At 51.1% G+C, this 20608-nt stretch overlaps 3 protein-coding genes across 3 annotated transcripts; 2 read left to right on the top strand and 1 right to left on the bottom strand.

The window, feature by feature from the left end:
• Nucleotides 1-5008: 5008 nt before the first annotated feature.
• On the top strand, nucleotides 5009-5630 carry ccg-6 (Clock-controlled protein 6; the record flags this gene model as incomplete). The annotated part of the gene is made up of 3 exons (XM_014690007.1): nucleotides 5009-5164; nucleotides 5318-5400; nucleotides 5453-5630. 3 exons carry the CDS (start codon nucleotides 5009-5011, stop codon nucleotides 5628-5630), a joined length of 417 nt encoding a protein of 138 aa, XP_014545493.1.
• Nucleotides 5631-8507: 2877 nt separating this feature from the next.
• Nucleotides 8508-10772, top strand: ACSS3_1 (Acyl-CoA synthetase short-chain family member 3; the record flags this gene model as incomplete). Its single annotated transcript, XM_014690008.1, has 3 exons — nucleotides 8508-8904; nucleotides 8972-10240; nucleotides 10327-10772. The coding sequence occupies 3 exons, from the start codon at nucleotides 8508-8510 to the stop codon at nucleotides 10770-10772; spliced, it is 2112 nt and encodes a 703-aa protein (XP_014545494.1).
• Nucleotides 10773-11836: 1064 nt separating this feature from the next.
• On the bottom strand, nucleotides 11837-13257 carry G6M90_00g076060 (uncharacterized protein; the record flags this gene model as incomplete). Its single annotated transcript, XM_014690009.1, has 3 exons — nucleotides 11837-11972; nucleotides 12100-12960; nucleotides 13085-13257. 3 exons carry the CDS (start codon nucleotides 13255-13257, stop codon nucleotides 11837-11839), a joined length of 1170 nt encoding a protein of 389 aa, XP_014545495.1.
• Nucleotides 13258-20608: the final 7351 nt, after the last annotated feature.

The following is a 20608-nucleotide window of genomic DNA, read 5'->3' as shown; positions in this document are numbered from 1 at the left end:
GTGGCCGTCGTATAAGTCGCGTCGAGCCTCGTGTCCCTTGATTTCGGAGTTGTAGTACTACTACTAGTATCTCAGTAACAGGAGATTTCTATGCATATTTGTTGCAATTTCACAACTCCGCAGGCTGTCCCGGGATGGGCGAGCAATGGCCGGGTGGTAACATGAATCAATTCTCCGTCTGAGATGCTTGTACCCAAGACCGGGGTCCCTTGTTACGGGCTCTGTAAGGGAGAAAAGGCCCTCCCTCGGTCGTTGCTATGACATTTCTGCTTCGGCAGAACCATCGCCGCGGGACTGTGAACACCATCAAGGCATGGCGCGCGGGTTACGCCTCGTGCATGTATGTATATGACAACACGCGTTATCGGCGAAAGAAAGGCAACTGCCCAGAGTGGCCAAGCTAATATCTCAGTCTGTCCAGCATCATGTTGAGCACGCAATCCGGTCTCTGGAGATTAAAAGACCCAGTTGACCCCAGCTGTGGCTCTGACTATCGGTCAGCCATGGATGACTTGTAATCATCCCGTTGCCAGTGACAATTGGCAACGACTGGAGGGCGTGAGTGAGGCTTCGTGGTCCGCGGATGGAGAAGCTTCCGCCTTCGGTCAATTCTCTGGTTTCTTCGCAGCCTGGCGCAGAAGCCGGCTTTGGAGATACCTCTCCTGCTATTGACCAGTCATGACATGTCACGGCACCTATGAACGTAGTAGACGCTTGGACAGCAAATATTTTGCGTGTTTTGTGAAAGTGAATACGAGGTGATAAAGCCTCTTTTTTGCCCATGCGTTTGTTTCGGGCATGCTGCTGACGGCCTCTTCTAGAACATGATGCCCTGTCTAGCCATCATTCCTGAGACGCGCCTTGTGTCAACCAACGAGACTTATTGGATGATTGAACTTTAAAACCTATTAAGGACAGTAGCTGACTGATCAAGGCGCGAAGAAGAATGAAGGAGCTCAGCGCCGATCGATCAGCGAAACGACGGGGCATTCGGCTAGATTCGATTGACTGGAGCCTTTTTCCCAGACAAGCTTGGAGAGTCCATTCATCGGAATGATCGTCGTGGAAGTGCCAAATAAAATTTTTATTTTATTTTTATTTTTTGAATCGGAACATGGCGCGAAAGTCCTTGCTGATACGGACGGAGCACTCCGTACTCCGTACATAGAGGCTAATTTTACCAAGCAAGCAAGCGATCAGAATCTCTCCGATGGACGGGACAGGGAGGCGGTCCCACGCCACGGGGAACATGGGTTCACTGTCGGTTCAAAGAGAGAGTGGCAATGAGCTCCTCGTGGATGATAACTCAGGGTCAAACGAAACAACGGTCAGGAGGAAGCTTGGCTGAGGGAATCATTTCCGTACGAAGCCTCGTAGAATGACCGGTGTGAAATGGCGGTCTCGATGTCTCAATATCTCGATCCTGCCTTTCTGATTGTTCGCATTACGGCCACCCGTCGCTCCGTATAACGACCGAGATTGGTATCATGAACTGGCTGGAACTTGCATGTCGAACAGCACGCCTTGTCGTTTCGTGCCTCATGGTCACTTGAGGTAGTTTCTACGCACAAGGCCACGAGGATAAGTGCCGAGAACGGACAGTAATAGTAATAATGCTTGTTCCGCCGTAGCACGATAAAGATCCATGTTGCGGAACAACCTTTTTTTTTTCTTTTGCCTTCTCTTATTAGCCAAAAATGCATGGCCATCAGGTTCAGACAGTACACACCGCTGGGAGTAACTACCAGACTCCACATACTTCGAGCCGACAAGGCGGGCGAGATTAAGCCTAGTAGGCAGAAGGCACCCATGCCATGGCTACGGCAGGATGGGTGGATACTCTGGGAAATTGCAGAGGGTCTTGGAGAGCATGGGCCGGTGAACATGACCAATCAGCTCCTTGGAAATGAGCTTCTTGCATGGAGAAAAACAAACCGCCAATGAACCCGGGGGGGGTTGATGCAGCAAAGAATCTCTGTTGACAACAAAGCCTTGCAAAAGGAGGAGATTGGAAAACGTGTCAAGGCGCCAAGGCGGTAAGACGGCAAAGCAGCTAGGGCAGTCTAGCCGTGTATGGCACAACTGGGAGGAGATGGTAGAAGCTTCAGCCAATAAAAGCGCGGTGCCTGACTTGGCCCCTGATAGGCGGTCGCTGCTTTTACACAGCTCTTGCTGTCCAATGGTCGACGAACAGCAGTCTGGGCATGGACTGAGCGTCGTGACACGCGATGAACTCAGTACTCCGTACGGAGTACATACCAGTTGACTTGTGTACAACCTAGAATGCGTCCACGTACGGAGTACATGCCATCACCACGGAGTATCTGTGATCTACTATTGCCACCAAACAAAGAAATGCCTTGCCGATAAGTATTTGTTAATACTAATAATGTATCTGCTGACTCCAAAAGGACAGTGCATCCGGAGTACTGAGTAGCTGTCATGGTATCCGTCAGCTTCGTCAAGAACCATCCTTGACAAGATCAATTACTACCCAAACCAGTCAGTCCGCACGCAACCTATCCGGAGAACCAGTCCGGCTGACTCCAATCTCATTAAATTTATGTCTGACTCCCCAGCTTGTTCTGTTGTGTCACATCGCTGGTTTTGAGGATTCCGCTGGGGAAAACGACACAAAACGGCCGGTTCGATCATGCTACGTACTAGTACTAGTACTGAGTAGCATCATAGCACAAAATGGCTAAACGAGACACAGGTCCACGGACAACAGCAGTTTGAACTGATCACTGAGCGCCGCTCAACAATATCTGTTCCTGCATTAGTGTTGTGCGGGTGGCCTCGGGGTTGTGCCATCACGGCTGTTGCGCCTTGCATTAGCTTTTATGCCAGCTGTGCCATCACTGATTCATCACAATACATATCTACCACTCCGTGCATACATACAATACTTTGTGCGGCCAGCTGACGGCAAGCTGATAGGAACCAGAAGCCAGGCATGGATCCGATACAAGTCGATTGGCGGAGACCTCTGAAGAACAACTCCATGCTCCGTACACTATTGGAACTCAGAAAAGCCAAATGCTTATTGCTTGGGGGCTGACACTGCCATCCGCACGTAGCGCTGTGTATCGACTCGGATATGTGATTGCTGAAAAGTAGTGCTTGTTTTTTCCTGGTTGTTGAATTTTTTTTTTTTTTTTCCATGTCACGGCGACACGCCTCACATGCCCCCCACCTGGTAGGATTCGACGGAAGTGGCTCCCTCATTTTACCAACAAGGCTTGTTCTCCATGTGAAGACGTCTAATAATACTCCGTAGGTTCTTATGTACTTTTCTTCGCTTCTGTCACTGGCTGTACCTGACTTGTGCAAGTTGTTTCTTTTTTTTTTTCCTTTTTCTTCTTCAATTTGAGCCCTGCAATCAATTTCGGTGGAAATATGCAAGGCGGCCCGCGCTGCAACGCCGACATGTCCCTGTCAACAACTGATTGAGAAGACCAGGCTCGATCTTGAGCATTGACCAACCTGCCTCTCCCTCTTTTTGGTATTATGGCCACCTTTTCGGAGTGCAGCCTTAATCGGCGGGACCTGATCTTGGTTCTTTGGTCTCGCTCTTGAATCCCAGTCATCCGCCCCGGAGTTTGGCCCATTGCCCCTTTCATAGCATGCTTGTTACTATTACAGAGCACTCCGTGCCGAGTTGATATCGGTGGTCTGGGCCGAGAGAGGCGATCTTTCCATCTTGCTGACATGTATTCCATATGTATCAGTACAGCAATGCGCTATGAGGAACCGTACGGAGTATTAGGTAGAGAGAATGCGTGATTTGTCCGTTCCACTGGCATGTCAACAATAACTAACAAAGTCCAATTTCGGGGCAATACTGGAGCATAGTCAAGGATTTTAACCCTCCATGATTCCATGATCGAGATTGGCCCAGTATTTTCCAGTGAGGACGAGCTGTTGCTTCGGCTACATAACGACTAGATGTGAGAAATTCGATTAGAATGGATACCTTGGCAAGCTAGGTCGACGGCTTCTGATGGCGGGCCATGATACACACCTTGACACTGCAATGCAACGGCATTCACTGGCCACGAAGATAAACGTATCCACTTGAGCTGGCAATCGAGTCTCTTGAAGCCGGAAGCCCATCAGGTCCGGTCAGAGCGGACGACGAGTTGACCGTTGTATGTGAGGCTGGATGTGGTAGACCAAGATTGCAAGATTGCGGACGCCGCGCTAAGAGCTTGGGTGCATTAGCAGGCAGCCAGGGACATTGTATTTGGCACGAAGCGCGGAGTACTCGACCGGTACTTGGCTTAGCTGCATGGCAAGCCGCCACAGCATGGGTACCTTGCATCTCACCAGACCGCGTGCCTGAATCACCCAAGATTGTGCTCAGGTCAGAAAGTTCCAGGCTCGACTTCCCTCGTCCCCCACCTTTAGAAGCTGGCATTTCGCGTCACCTTTTGTCTTGAATGGTTTCCATCGTCTTCACTGCTGTCACCAGTCGATTCGTGATCCCAGAGACACCCAGGCACAAATCACCATCGGCAACGTCCTTGCTCCCGCCATGGCTGTTGGCCACCATCCATGATCAATGAATGATTGCTCATTTATCAACCCACCTCATCTATCCACACACACCCACCCCCTGCCTCTGCCCACCGATCCTTGCTCGCCGCTGGCCCTGTCAGTCCTCGCTGCTCGTTCCTCACTCCACGCCGCCACGCAAGGACTAGACTGACGGACCAGGACAGAATCGCGTCGCTCGCATGTCTTCCTCTTCGTCGGGCCCCTGTCTATTTTTGCAGCCCAGACCAACTCGGGCACGGCCCCCAGTCCCGACGGTCCATCTCGTGGCCCTCATCTCTCGCACCTTGTCCTGTATAAAGATGCTTCTCCAGGCCTCCTCGTCTTCCGACCCTTCCCTTTTCTCCTCACCCACACACATTCGCTCACTCGCACATCTGCATACCCCGACTTTTCAGTCAATTACATTCGTTAATTCAAGCCAACTCTTCGAGTTATCCCAACCGACAAAATGAAGTACACCGTTGCTCTCATCGCCGCTGCCGTTGGCGCCAACGCCTGGGCCAAGAACGTCACCTACGTTACCGAGGTCGTTTCTGCCTACACCACTTACTGCCCTGAGGCTACCGAGATCACTCACGGCACCAAGACCTACACTGTCACTGAGGTAAGGAGGCTGTCCCCGCAATCTTGGCGGAAATTAGGAGGCGTATAAAAGCAGGCATCTGGGGTCTTGTGACCTGAGGAACAAGACCCTTCGGTGCCTGATTTATATCCCAATAACCAAGATATCAAAATTCAGAGCTAACCAAAATGATAGCCCACCACCTTGACCATCACTGACTGCCCTTGCACTGTCACCAAGCCCGTCATCACCACCTCGGCTGTTGAGTGCCACAGCTGGTACGTATCAAACCTCAAGTTAAATGCACAAAAAATCTAACATCTTTATTAGCACTGCTGCTGTCAGCACCCCCGTCAACTTCCCCAACTCCACCGTTGCCTCGCCCACTGGCGGTGTCACTCCCACCAAGCCTGGCAACCCCGTCCCTACTGCTGGTGCTGGCAAGGCCGCCGCTCTTTCTGGCGCTGGTCTGGCCGGTGTTGTCGGTCTTGCTGCTTTCATCCTGTAAATCAACTCAACCGTCATACGCGCGTCCATGTCTCAGCCTACTCTTGTAGAAGAGAGCATGTGAGGTTCACGGGAGCGAGTCAGCAAGCCTTCCCAGCTTCGAGGCTGGACAGGTGTCGTGGGGGAGTAGGGGGTTTATGGTTGAATGGATGGGATTTACAGCTTTTCGGATGTGTATAGACTTTTTTTGGGTTATGAACATATCAACGCCCAGAGGACCTGACGGTTCGATGGGGGCTCGCAGGTCAAACCCATGGAGGATAATCTCTATTTAATGGCTTGTGTGCGGTCTTAATAACTCTTCGGCGCCTGGATTATAACGTGCCTTTATCAGCACTAGGAAATTTGGATCTAATACGACTTAGCCTCGGCGGTCGGGCCTATTTGACAACATTTATAAAGATGCGTTTCCATGCGTCCACTCATTTGCTTCCGAGTCGATTGATCTTGTTGCCACATGGTCAATATCTGTCCGCTCATCTTGTTTTCTTTCGTTTCCTGTGTTCCGTCATGTACAAGATCTTAATGTTCATATCTTGGAGCATAGGGCCCCTTGATCGGGCGTGTTTTACAGCCTTGTCAAGCTCTGCTTACTCTGAAGCATACTAGATTCAGCATTCTAATTTCTAAGTCACGATACTACTTCGGCATTGTAGGTCAAGGGGTTACTTTTGGTCCAGTGTCTTATTACTCACGTTTCAGTGACTGCCTTGTCTTGGCCCTCCTTGGTAATGTCTTGCAATATGTTTCGTCGCTGGCGTACGTCGTATTTCGAGCTCAGTAGGCTGAATTCGAGGCTTGTACTTGCCGCCTTTGCCGCTGCACACTTTTTGGACATATAGTTCAGAGATGCGTGGGTACTGTGTGACGGCGTGCTCCTCCGTGATGCTCGTGGCGAGCACGTTTCATCGTGGCACGAACGAGCCAGAGTGCTACGGGTGTATCAATCGGCTCGGGGGCAGGGTGGTTCGAATGCACTCCGTAGAACAGTGGCTTGTTAGAAAAAGCGAAGTTTTTCGGATTTCATTCATATTTGATGGCTACGGTGGGAGGCATCAAGGCTCAACACTGCTTTTTCTCGGGCCGCGTACATGGTGGTGTGCAAAGAGTTGTTGCCTCAGATTACAATTAGTGGGTGGTATGTACTCCGTACTCCGTACAGCTATGAGTTAAGGGAGTGCAGCAGTTCATATCCCTTTGAATGTCATAAGGTGCCACTTTCGTACCGAGCAGGAATATAGACCAATTAAAAATCTTAAATTAAAAGATATATAAGCTTATAAGGTATTAATATAAGAATTAAAGTACCTTTACTTTTTAAATATACATAAAAATACTTTATATATTTTAGGCTATACACCTAATATAAGGTATATAAAAGGTACTGTAAATAAAGTGGGCCCGCTACCTGGCTGGCACCTTATCACATTCAAAGGGATGGAGTGCAAGAAAAAAGGTGGTTTGTCAATCGTGCCCAAGATAGAGACCATCTTGAATGTACAAAGTGTACGGAGTAGGTTTTCCCAATATTGTGTGTGTCATCAAAAGATTATAATCCCCCATTTGCGGCAAAACCAAATGCACGCGGTAATAAGCACGATAATAGCCGGAATCCACAACCACATATGTATAAGGGCTCATACGGAGCCCGACAGCCCATCATCGTTCTGGGACCAAGCCTGACCCGAGGCGTAACTGCTCCTATGCTTTAGGTTATTCGCTGAACTTATTTTAGTCTAGTCTGATGGCGGATAGTACTTACCTAGAGTCTTGGGCTTGTTTGGAGCCATTTTTTGACTTGCCACGGCCAGTATTCAGCAGCACTGTGACAAGGGCTCGGAAAGAGGGCTTAGAGCAATAGCTCAATTCAACTAATAACAGTCTTTGGTATCAAAGGTCCTTGGTTTTCCTCAAGGCCTTGAGGGACCGAAGCCGTCTATTTATACAAGAAGTCGGTGAGGGACTTTGCCCTAGGTCTCGTGACCGTAGCCCTTGTGTAACCTGCGATTTCCGTGTAACAAGCATGGGCTGGAGGAAGATGGTAACGTGAACTTCAAAGATCTCATCTCTATGCACTTAATGTCAGCGGTAAAATTATGATTATATCTTGCGAATAGTACTTACACTGCCATAAATGACGTTAAAGAAACGACAATATTAACGCAGAGTAGGAAGTAATAAGTGCAGGTGAGTAAACAATTTTGGAGTGGTGACAAGAAGTTGGGGGATGGTGTGGAGGAGGAAAAGAAATTTTTTTAACGTGCTTGCATCTGACGATTACCATCCCTTTAAATGTGCGCAGGTCTAATTTTTGTAACGGACCAGTATATTTAAGTATCTTTGAGTATCTTCGAGTATCTTTAAGTATTATAAAAGAAGAGTAGGTTGAATACATCAATTAGACCTGCGCACACTCAAAGGGATGGCAGCGAGGCGACTTGAGTACTGCGGGGGAGTGGAGGGAACGCGATTTGGCGATTTCGGCTCCTTTGGTCCCCCGGAGAAGCGGAATTTCAGAGATCTCAGCGTGGGGCAGCAAGGTTCCGGGGATCGAGACCCCACTAGCCTTTGGGACTCGGGAGCTGCAGAGCTCCTGCCGTCGGTAAGATGGACCGGACCAAACATGATGATCATCATCAGCCTCTTTAACCGAGGGTAAAAAGGGAGCATTTCTGGATTTCTCCCAAACCATTCTCAATAAATAGACTTGAGAGGCCCGGCCTTGGGATCAAAGTTATTTCTGCATCGTTGATGGTCGCAGCACTGCTATCCCGTGGATCTGACACAAGGGCAGGCAGGTGGCAATTATAAATTCACAGCTGCCGAAAGTCTCATTTCCTTTGCTCCTGCACTGCAACTCCGCACACACAGCCATACCATGGCCTCGAGGGAAGCAGGCTCACACCTGCAAGACGACGTGCTGCGGCACAGTTTAGACAAGCCAGAGGAATTCTGGGCTCGCCAAGCCGAACACTTGCACTGGCATAAAAAGCCGACCGAGACCTTGCGTCACACACGACGAGCTCTGAAGGATGGAAGCGTAACCCACGATTCGTGGGAGTGGTTCCCCGGCGGCGAGATATCTACATGCTACAACTGTATTGATAGGCACGTGGAGGCCGGTCGAGGTGATAATGTCGCCATCTATTACGACAGCCCCGTGACCAAGACCAAGGAGACATACTCGTACCGCAGGTTGCTCGACGAGGTTGAAGTTCTTGCCGGTGTGTTGCGATCCGAGGGCGTCAAGAGGGGAGATGTTGTCATGCTGTATAGTAAGTTGGCACCGAGACATGGCAACGCGAGCTGGGCAGGCCAAGTGCTAACGCTTGAATCACTCAGTGCCGATGATTCCGTCTGCTTTAATAGGCATGTATGCAGTGAACCGTCTCGGTGCCGTCCATGCCGTCGTTTTTGGCGGCTTTGCCCCCAATGCTCTCGCACAGCGCATCGAGGCATGCAAGCCTGTTGCTATACTAACGGCATCATGCGGAATCGATGGAAATAAGCCGCCTATTGCCTATCAGCCGTTAGTGGAAGAGGCCATCAGGATTTCACCGCACAACCCTCCGAAGACCTTTATCTGGCAACGGCCGCAGGTTAGGTGGAATCCTGATCGCAACAGCGGTCAAGCTACATGGCAAAAGGTGGTGAGGAGTGCCCGCGCTAGGCAAATCAAGGCCGACTGTGTGCCTGTTGCGAGTACTGACCCCGTTTATATTATCCATACGTCCGGCACAACTGGTGCGCCCAAGGGTGTCATGAGAGATGCTGCTGGTCACGCCGTGGGGCTCAATCTCTCGATAAGTTATCTCTTCAACATTCATGGGCCTGGGGACGTTGCCTTTACAGCATCCGATATTGGATGGGTTGTTGGCCACTCATACATTGTCTACGCGCCATTGTTAGCTGGTGCGTCCACCGTTCTCTACGAGGGCAAACCCGTTGGCACACCAGATGCTTCGGCGTTTTGGAGGGTCGTGGAAGAGTACGGGGTCAACATGATGTTCACGGCACCTACTGCTCTTCGAGCTATCAGGAGGGATGACCCGGAAAACAAGTTCTTGTCCACCATCGGTGGTCGAGGGGGTCTCCGAAGCCTGAAATCATTGTTCTTAGCAGGGGAGCGCTCGGAACCTTCCCTCATTTCTATGTACCAAGAACTCTTAAACAAGTACGGCGCTCCGGATGCACACGTCATCGACAACTGGTGGTCCAGCGAATCTGGTTCGCCCATAACTGGCCGTGCCTTGGTTCCTCATACTGGTGCGGACCGAGCTTCGTTAATCCGAAACCACCCACCTGCCACTATTAAGCCCGGAAGTGCTGGCAAGGCGATGCCTGGGTTCGACGTCCGTGTTGTGGATGACGAGGGTCGTCAAGTAACAAAGGGTAGCATGGGCAACATTGTCTTAGGCATGCCGTTGGCCCCTACGGCGTTTCGAACGTTGTGGGAGGATGAGGAGAGGTTTTATAAGAGTTACTTGAAGAGATTTGATGGTAAGTGGCTGGATACAGGAGACGCTGGCATGATTGACGAGGATGGTTATGTGCATGTAATGAGCCGGAATGACGATGTGCTAAACGTCAGTGCACATCGACTATCGAGTGGTAAGCCCATTTATCCGTCACGCCTGCGAGACCTGTGAATTGTGACGGGCCCTTGAACCACTCGATATGCTAACATGTTTACTTAGGCGGCATTGAGCAAGCAATCACGTCTCACCCTCTCGTTGCCGAGGCCAGCGTTGTTGGAATCCCAGATGCTATCAAGGGTCAACTGCCTTTTGCCTTCATCACCCTTTCTACGGCCGACCATCCCGCATCAGCAGTACCCGATGAAAAGGTTGCTTCTGAAATTCAAGCCTTGATACGAAAACAAGTGGGAGCCATTGCGTCGCTTGGAGGTATCATCCAGGGCAAAGGTATGATTCCCAAGACTCGCTCGGGCAAGACTCTGCGACGAGTTCTACGCGAATTAGTAGAAAATGGCGTGCATGGCGAGTTTGACAAGAAGGTAACAATACCGAGTACTGTTGAGGATTCGTCGGTCGTGGAGGTTGCGAGAACCAAAGTACGCGAGTACTTTGAGAGGAGTGATGGGAAACATGCGGCCGTTGAAGGACTAAAGTCGAAGCTATAGATGTGTCGAATGCGTTTGAGTTTAGCGTGTATTCAGTGTTCGTATCGGACCCCTCTTGCGGAGCTGTGTTCTTTTCCTTGGGATGTTCTTGATCATCTACTCCAGGATTCCTCTTTTTGATAAGAAACTACACACCATGCATGATATCAATTTTCCAGTGCCTGACCAAGACATTAGATAACCAATGATCCCAACTTTGATGATTAGATTAGACGTTCAATTTTCATCAAAGTATTCACGGCCATCCATTCTCCTTTTCTCACCCCATCGAATTGCTATCCACGTTCCACAACCCCAACGTGCTCACACAACGCCAGCAGTACAACATTTTCCACGAGGTCCAGCAGACACAGCACCCTTGTGAGACAGTTCCCTCGCATACTCACTATGCTCTGGACACAAGACTGTTACACCATCCAAACGCGGGGCCACGACGGTGACGCATGAGTGTGAAAATGGCGACATTTTGTTGAGTTTTGGTTCGCGCACGCGGACCCCAGGGATGGCGACGTACCAAGCGGTCTGGAGATGATGACGAGAGAGGAAGTCCTTTTTGCCGCTTCGTATTTACTGGTTGCACGATGATGTGTAGATTTGGCGGTGAGAAGGTGCTACATGCCTTGGAGTCTCTGGTTAAGACTGGTTAGTAGGTGCTTAGAAAAGGGGAAAATGCTCACTTACGTCGCGCGCCACGGTATGGCGGTTCCAGGGGTTGGAATTCCTGATTCAAGCAGCATGTATTCTGGTACTAGGCCATGTCAGCGCACATACAACATGATGAGAAAGAAGTAGGGGAGCTTCGTGCAGGGGCACCACGGGCAAAATGTAAAGCTACGTCATGCCATTTGCAACAGCACAAAAGGCAACCATTGATGGGAAACAAGAAGCCTGGTATTCGTGTCTTGCACACTATTCTAACCATTCTAACCGCAACACCTGCGAAGCGATGCCCTTCAACGCCAGTCTCGTATACTCATGACGGGGGAAGAAGAAAAAAACATGCACAACTCGACCAACCGTAGAACCCCCGTAGTGGCAAATACGCCTCCTTGCCAGCCGAACCATCATGGCAAACTCCCCCCGGCAACGCCACTCCCAGAAGACAATCCGTATACACTTCCCTGCCCCCTGGCCGCAACCTTGAAATTCGAAAACCGCGCCTCTGGCAACCTCTTGCCTGCCTTGAGACTCTCCAAGACCCTGTGGCAAGCCGTTAGCAAAACGCTCTCTCGTCCTGAACCACAGCCGAACCAAATAAAAAACACCCACAAGTACGAAATCACCACACAACGCAACGGGGCGAGGGGACAAACAAGGCCAGACTTACCACTCGACCCCTACAAAGCGCACCCCTACGCCGCCAACCCTCCGTATCTCCCTGTCCATCTTGCCGCCGGCCAACCCGCCCCCGGCGCCCTTGGCCACGCCGCCCGCCGGCCTTCCCAATATGACGTGCGTGACCCTCCTCCTGCCCAGGTGCACGCTCACCTGCGCGCCATTCTCGCAGAGCACGTGCTTCAGCCTGTGGTCTGACACGAGGGGATACGTGCTCCCGTTGACGTAGACGACGCACCCGGCGAAAATGCCCCGAGGCGCGGCGGCGTCATCGGCATCGTCCTGCCTCGGAGGGGGACGGCCACCGAGGGACTCGCCCATCAGGCCGGGCGTCCTGAGCATATCGGCGACGCTCGCGCCTCGCGCCCCGGGGCCGCGGGTGTCCTGGGTCCGGGGCCCGCCGGCAGACCCGGACTGGAATTGGGAGTTGAGCTTGCCGGTGCGGGAGGCGCGCCACGCCGTGCCGGGTTGCTGCTCGGCGCGCTGGTGGCCTGTCGACGACGAGTTCCACGGGTCGAAGGCTGTGTTGCGAGGGAGCGCGGGTTTGGGGAGCGAAGGCGGTGGTGGCTTGGGCATTGTTGTGGTTTTTGTTTCTATGTTTTCATGTTGCTGCTGTTGTTGTTTTGATCGTTGTGACGGAGGATACCCTAGAGCATGGAGTGGTTTTTCAAGGTTTGCAGTGGGCAATGTGGGATTGACACCGGGGCGGATGATGTGTCGGTTGCTTGTTGCTTGTCGCGTGGGAGGTGTTTTGGCTGGCTTCTGTAGACGAGGGGGTACAATCTCGTCGTGGACTTGCGTGATGTGAATCTTCTTTTTTGGCGTCTTGTTTGTTTCATTGACGTTCACGATGCTGTGAGATGCGGTGAGTGGAGGTCACATGGGCTCCACATCCACAGACTTACAACATGACCCATTATCAAGGCCATTGTCTTTTTTTTTTCTCATTTTTCCCTGCCAAAGGGCCTTTTACGAACCAATTCTGAATAACAATGGCAATGGCAATGGCAATGGCAATGGCAATGGCTCGGCCGGTGCTGACATGGGCCTGGACTGCAGAGCGCAATTGAGAGCCGTGGCCTCGCTCACGGCATGCCGCAAGGGCCGCGTGATGCAAAAATGGATTGACATCTCGCCTTTGACGTGGCATTCCCGCATCCACATCGACCAGGCGCGTCGGTGTCGGTGCATGCTCGTACTTCTGTCAATTGGCGTCGCCGAATTCGTCAAGTTGCCGCGCCGTTTCATCGCTCTTGGCTCCTCTCGTCCTCTTTGTTCCTCCGCCTGCTCCATCAACTCCATCTTCCCATCCACACCGGACTCTCGACCAACCACCACTATCTTCAGCCGTCACCACCTAGCAGCAGAATCCTTTTTGCCCCCTTCCTCCTCCAGGGCAAAGAACCACACCCGACAGGCCAACAGGGCCAGGGCCAGGGCCCGGATACCCACCACCCAGCAAGCAGCAAAGCGTCCCGTTCGTCAAGGTACCCCCGGCCGGGGCCAAAGGTCAAGGTCCATTCATCTCCATTTTGCCCTCGATCACACGGGAAGAAAAAACCGCCCAGCCTTTTCTGTCCTCCACCTCTTGTTACCGAGCCCCCTCCCCCGTCTGGCTTCCTTGTCAATACATTGTAGAATTCTCGTCTTCACACCCCCAAAGAAGCGCCATGGCCTACTTTACCTGGTGGCTGGAGAGAAGGGAACGAGTGGAAAGCGGCAAAATGCAAAAATGCAGCGGTCTGCAAACGTGATCCGCAGCCCGCCCACGCACCCCAAACATCATGTACTCCGTACATAATACATACATATGTATGTACGCACACTCAGATCGCAACTGGGGTCTTGTGCCCGGCGTCTCCTCTCCGTCGGCTTGGAGCGTGGAACATGGTGGTAAATGCTCCCGTCTCTGCTCCTACATGAACTGACATGGCTGGGAAGCTACTTGCCAGACAATCTCGTGCATGATCTCGACGCACATTGTCTGTACATACGCCGGAAGAAGCCTGACCCTGCTTGTGCTTTGTTTTTGCATCAATTTCTTGACTTTCCCCCCTCAGGACACTTTGACGTATCCGTAGCGTGATTGCCGGTTGGCAGATTGCTTGCTTGCTTGTTGTTGAAAAAGCCGGCCAAGCATCTTCTCTCTGAGCATTGAGCCATGTCGACTTTCCCCGGATTGAAACTCCAGCCTCTCGTGTTTGTCCGTGAAACAAGGCCATTGAGCCGCCCAGCCCGTGCCTCGCAACTCCACTCATGCCATTGCGAGGAATTAGGGCCCTGATGTCTCTGTACTTTTCTACCACGCGTCAGCAGTAGTACTACTACTAGTAGCAGTGAAAGGGAAAGGAGTTGCCTCGGATGGACGAAACCAATAACATGGTCAGCAGGCATGTCACTCAATCTCCCACATGAGCCTTTCTCATCCAACGAATTGCCCTCACAACACCCAGCTTTCCATCTTTTTGGAGGCCTGGATTCAGCCACCATATCCCGCCCAAGAAATCATAATGTCATTTGTTTCCTTGTTGAGCTCCTCGGCTGTCCATATGGTTCTGCGAAACGTCCCGTCCAGCTTCAAATGGACACTCATGGGTAAGAAATTGAACCCCGGGTCTTGCGGCGTTTTTATATCGGCTATAAGACGCGGAGTTCCCTACTTCGTATAGGCAACTTCATCCGCCCGATCTGGTTCATCTTGTTTGATGCCTGCTTGCAAATACTGTACATATCTTGCACCCTCCAACAGCCCAAGTCGGTGACTCGGCTGAGTCCAGTCCAGTGGTCAAGCCCCCATGACTGGCGAAGGACTATGTAGTATTTGCATACATACGGAGTACATATGCGCATCATACTCGCAGTGCAATGAACATGAGCATATGCACAATACTACGTAGTCCGCAGTTGCTGTAGCTCGTTAATTTCGCATTATCCACCAGGCTCTTGACCCCGGATCCTATGCAATCGAAGATTGTTCCAGAGCAGTGCTAATCAGCGTTCATACTACTATTGCCCAAAACCAGCGTACCTGCTCACATCGTAGCTGTCCTGGGGGCACCTGAACTCTGGGTAGTATTCGTTAGTCTGATAACAAACAACGCCTTTCCAACCCGGCAGTCGTTTGTACGCTGAAGGCGTTTTGTCTAGACGCCTTGTTGCCGTTCATCGTGGTCTCTCCCCCATGATTGTACTTGGTAGGGAAGCAATTTGAAGCCAAGGACACGGAGTAAGCAAAGCCATCGCCTCGCTTCGCCATTATCAGCGGTTAGCACATTCACATGGCCTGTCCCTCCCAGCCGCTCCCCGGCTTCGACGAGCTGGCGGGGCTTTCCTTGCCTGCATGTGTAATACGGAAAACAGCACGGAGTAGGCTGTACAGCCGTTTGGGGTCTGGAGTGCAGAAGACAGACAGGCCACGTACATTTCACATGAAGCCCTGCATCGTTTCACTGCACACTGCTCCACGTTACGGAGGAAATAGAGTAGTAGCACCATTTTGCACGCCCACATCGCACAGAACGGTCAGCATCAACGAGCGGGTCGATGGGAATCCTAGTCGCTGATTTATGCTTGTGGACGGGAGAGCTAATGCACTCGCCATGGTCCAGCCAATATAACTTTCATCAGATCTACCCAATTCAACAATGGGGGCATCGTTTGTGGCATCGGCATTCATTCGACCTTCTATTTGTGGATCATCACTCATCTCACAGCAGTTGCTGATGAGCGCGAACAGGTCTTCGGCTGAGTAGTGTACTCCGTACCGATACGGGGATCCTGGCGATCCTGGCTCGTCGGCCCTGTCGTCAGCTCCTTTCTGTATCAACGAACCAACCATTACCCGTGCAAGAGACAGTAAGACCTCGCGGCAGTACAGAGGTAATGTTGCACAGGCCGGCCGGGGAAAGATCAGCCGGGCGGCACGTCTAGATAAAAAACCGCTGCATGTACGTGTACGTACACTCCGTAAGCTCTTGAGATTTGGCCAGCCCCGTGCTGCCAGGTGGACCCAAAGGGGTGTGCGATCAGACACGGTGGATAATCGGCAGGCCCTTGAGTTACCTGGCAGATGCACGATGTACTGTGTGTACATAAAACAACCAGTTCTGAGTGGACATGCAAGAGAGATAGTAAATGAAGACGACGAGTGTCTTTTAACCCTTCTTCCTTAAGGTGTCGAAACTGTGAATAGTTACAATTTGTTTCCATGTTGAATGTGGTGGAGTGCGCGATGCCCTTATAGGAGGACTAGAATTATGAGCGGTGAGCGGTGAGCGGTGTTGTGTCGAGTGTTTGTTCATTTCTCCTTGGACTCCATGTTTAACAAGGTAACAAAGAAGGCCTAGGCCGCTACGATAGACACCGCTTTCCGACGTCTCTTGCGCACAGCGCCGTATCGTCTCGGACGGAAGCTGCTTATCAACCTATTTTGTCTTCGTAGAGTCATCAGCATAGCGGTAGCCTATGAAATGCAATTTTTTTGGGTAAAGCCCCGTGTGATGCGTTCCCTGACACTTAGATGATGTGCCCCTAGCAAATATGGGAAAATATGTATGTACGTATTGACCAAGGGGTGAAAACAAAAGGGAAGAGAGCCTGCGGTGATGCCTGACTCTCAATGTCTGTCCAACAGGCAGGCCAGAGGACGGAGATAGCTGTCGTTTTGCCGTGAGGGCCCATCATGATTGTTCCCGCCTTGTGTGTCTGCACGTCGATAATTGCGGATATTTCAGGTGGATGAGGCGCCCATGACGGACTGCTTGTTCCCCACAGACAGACGGGAGTGAGAGAACAGCCTAGGCCCCGTCTGGCGGTCCGGCTTCCACGCACGAATGAGGGCCGAGCCGACTGGTGCAAAATGGTACTTCCTGCTCACGAGCAGCTTTCGCAAGTCGTCCGTTTGTTCGGAGGTTGTACGAAGCACACGAAGGATACCCCATGATTGCCGCCAATCGTAGCCCAGTGTACAATACATATGCATGCCGCAAAAAAAAAAAAAAAATTCCAAAAATAAACGCGAATAGCCAAATACTACTGGCGTTCTCACAAGTATGTCAATTGAGCTTTCCACAAAGCCTGTGTTCTGCGAGAGTTGCGTGATCGGATGACCACCACTTAATGGTGCGATGATTATAGTCAGCTCTAACACCCTGTACTGGCGAATGATGGTAAATAGGGTGTCGTAGTTGCCACTTCAAAGGCAAGGAGGGTAGAATCTTTTTTGAGTTGTTTTATATCAGGCTCTGCGACCAGAAACATGAGACCAATGAAGAGCTTTGGTTAACAGTCTTCCTTGAAGTGACGTGGGGTAAGTTGGTGGTGTGGCAAAAGACGTGGTGCACTTTCATTGGGCTGGCCAGACTCGGCGATGAGCTTTTCCGACTAATAGTAGCAAGGCGGTTGGTAGCCAAGCATCGGCGGAACTGATAAGCAATGCTCAGGTAGTGTCGGGGCTTCGGGCTGATGCGTTGTCCAAATCTCCTTCCCCCCAGCCAAAGATAATGGACCATTTGACTTTGACTTTGTACATTCGATGCCTTTTGTCCCCGCATGCCGGGGTTACTGGCCAGTTTCACCGAAAATGTTGGTTGCTAACGGGAGCATTCAAGGTTAGCAAAGTAGACGAACCAGGTCCGCAAGACCCTCCAGACAAGGCAAAGCCTACAAGGTAGCGCGCACCTTATAATATGGTTTCTTTCTCCATATGAGCTCGTCGGGGTACGGAGTAGACGTGTATTGTTTTGCACCTGCTGCGCCTTGAAAGGGGAACTTTTGACAGAACCTAGATGGGGTCGGGCCAGGGAAGATCTCGACTTGGCTTTACCTCCATGCGTGATGCGAGAGCGGACGGAAGTACGACCTCGCATCCGGCATGATGAGGGACGGGAAGGCTAATGTACAAGCAAACCGAACCAGAACACCTTTCTCCACCGAGGATTGCACAACTCATTGCTACACCCATGTCGTCAGCGTACGTACATACCTAGGTACTAGTTGAAGGTGGAGGTATCAAAGGCACTCTTTGAAGCTTGGGGATCTGATTGCACCAACCATTGTAGCTCAGATGGTTAGCTTCTTGGGCCATGGGGCATGTGGTTCCCAACGAGCGCTGAAGTCGATGTTTGGATGTCGCTTGTAGCTGTACTTGGTAATTTCCACTTATAACCCCTGAAACGGTTGAGCGAAGGCTGTAACTTCGTACATAGGTACATAGTGGCTGCCAAACTGAGATCTTGATTGGCCATGTTTAAGGCATACATAGCCGCTGTGCATGTCATGCAAGTGTTCAAGCCAACATCGTACTTCTTCCCGGGCGGGGTGGGCAGACGGGGCTGCAGGGACTGACATCGATGTGTATGTACTCCGTAGTGGGCTGACAACCTTGCCGGCAGGAGCGGCAAATCCTGTTATTTCCTACACATGGCCAGTACAGAGCTGTGCCGACAACTGAAATCTATGGTCTTTGTGTAAAAACGGAGGAGGGTATTCAATACTTTCAAAGAATGCGGTCCGCCGACCACCCGTTCTCGGAATGCTGACTCAAGATCTCTAGGCCAAGGTTACGTAGAGTGAGTACACCGACTTTCAATTCTGATATTGTACAATGACTGACCGTGGCACCTAGGAGCAGTGATGTAGGCTGAAGGCATAGGAAAATATTTCGTGTGGCGTGCTGTTGGTCTCTGCGGCTAGATTTCAGTTTTATAACGGTGCTGTCCATGGCTGCCAAGTGCATTGTCTCAGATGCCACAACGCAAACTTGGTCTGGCAGTCAAAGAATTGCCCATTGCAATTGAATGTGGCGGTTTTGAGGGAAAGATCCCCCATCAGCGGAGAAATAGTCTCAAGTCAGGCTTCTGCACAATAGTTCCATGATCAAGTCTTTTATCAGGCGTTTATTACCTAGTCCTTGCCGAGGATGAGTCGAGCATCGCTGGAGGCTGTTTAACCATTAGAGTCTGAACTCGACATTGACAACTGAGCCATAGAAACAAATGAGTGAATGGTTTTGTTCTACTCTTGGCTTTTGCTTGACTCGGAATGATCCAGTAGCTACTACCCCGTAGTCTCCAAGCCTTTTTTTTGTGGTGGCCTAAACGTGAGACAGAAAACCAAAAATATCCCTTTGTGCCGTCCGGTCGCCTTGTGGCTTGCCATGTGTACGTCAATGAAACGCGCCGAGCCTTGAGCGCTTGCTGGTGGGTCGGTAAACGTCAATCGTTGTCGCCTTTCTGCGAGACAAGTCAGCATCTGGAGCTTCTTGTGGTCGGCAATGCCGTGACTTGCTCAATACATACAAAGCACGTGGTTATAAATTTGACTAGCTGCGATGCTCGTGTCGGGTAAAGTCTTCACTAGTATGCTGATAAATAGGCGCCACGGACATGGTGTTGTTTTAGAGACTCACCGTTCATCCAGCCACAAGATCGCCTGTCCGCCCAAGAAAGGCCCGGCTTATCACTTCTTGTGGGATGAGGAGTCTTTCAACAACAGGGTGAAGCGAAGAGTTGTTGAAATGAAGTGCATTCTGAGATGCCCCAAGTACAAGGCATCAAGGTGAGTGCATGGTCGTGGCGAAAGATCCTGTATGGCAGCACAGCTGAGGAAGGAACGAACGTGCACTCGACTACTCCGTACTCTGTACTAGGTAGACACTATCATCAAAGTCAAGGACTCAGCATGTCCTCATCGAATGCACTTATCCATTCATAGAGTTGGCCTCCTTGTCGACATCCTCCCGCGTTCGAGTCGAGTGTGTATTATTACATGCCGGGTTCTTTATGTGCATGCCGATGGGGGTCATTAAGGCAGCTTACCTTAGTTCCCGCGCCATCTTGCATTTGCTGTCTAAACTGGAGGCACCTTGGCGCCCAATCAACACTCCACCGCGACGGGACCGTCGAATCTAGTCTGTAATACTCTGTAGACACAAACACGTAATGAATGGGTCTTGAAGCACTTTGGCAGTACTCCGTAAGGGTCACTTATTCTGCTGGTCACAATCACTTCCACTGTCGCCGCGCACTAGCCCTTGTACAAGGCCTGGTAACCCCAAGCCAATAATCCAAAATAAGCCGGGGAAGAAATGGTTGATGCTGAGCGATTGCCAGGCTGGCCCTCGTCGCCTTTCAACTCTTGGAGAAGGAACAGCGGTGAGCAAGCAACTCCCAGGATCTGGTCACACTGTCTCAGCCACCACTCCACGCCTGAGTCGGGGCGTTTTCATGTGTAATACTCCGTACACTTCTACGGAGTATGGGGTGCGGAGTACTTCCCTGGGCGCCTCCAGGCCGAGATGTCGTACCGAATGCCCCATAATTGAAGTTGATCTATCGACTGCTACCAAGAGAGACCGGGCGTTTGCCGTTGTGAAGAGGCTATCCTTTCATAGGAACCGATTGGCGATCTGAAGCCTTGAGATTTGTTGTGCCTTTAAGCGTACCGCAAAAGGAAAACGGTGGTCGGTTTCGTCGCTAGACACTTTGCTTGGTTGTTCGTCG

Source organism: Metarhizium brunneum, chromosome 4 (genome assembly GCF_013426205.1).
Source record: "Metarhizium brunneum chromosome 4, complete sequence".
Lineage (NCBI taxonomy): Eukaryota > Fungi > Ascomycota > Sordariomycetes > Hypocreales > Clavicipitaceae > Metarhizium > Metarhizium brunneum.
The sequence above is the reverse complement of the archived record's forward strand: the minus strand, read 5'-3'. Positions and strand labels throughout refer to the sequence as shown.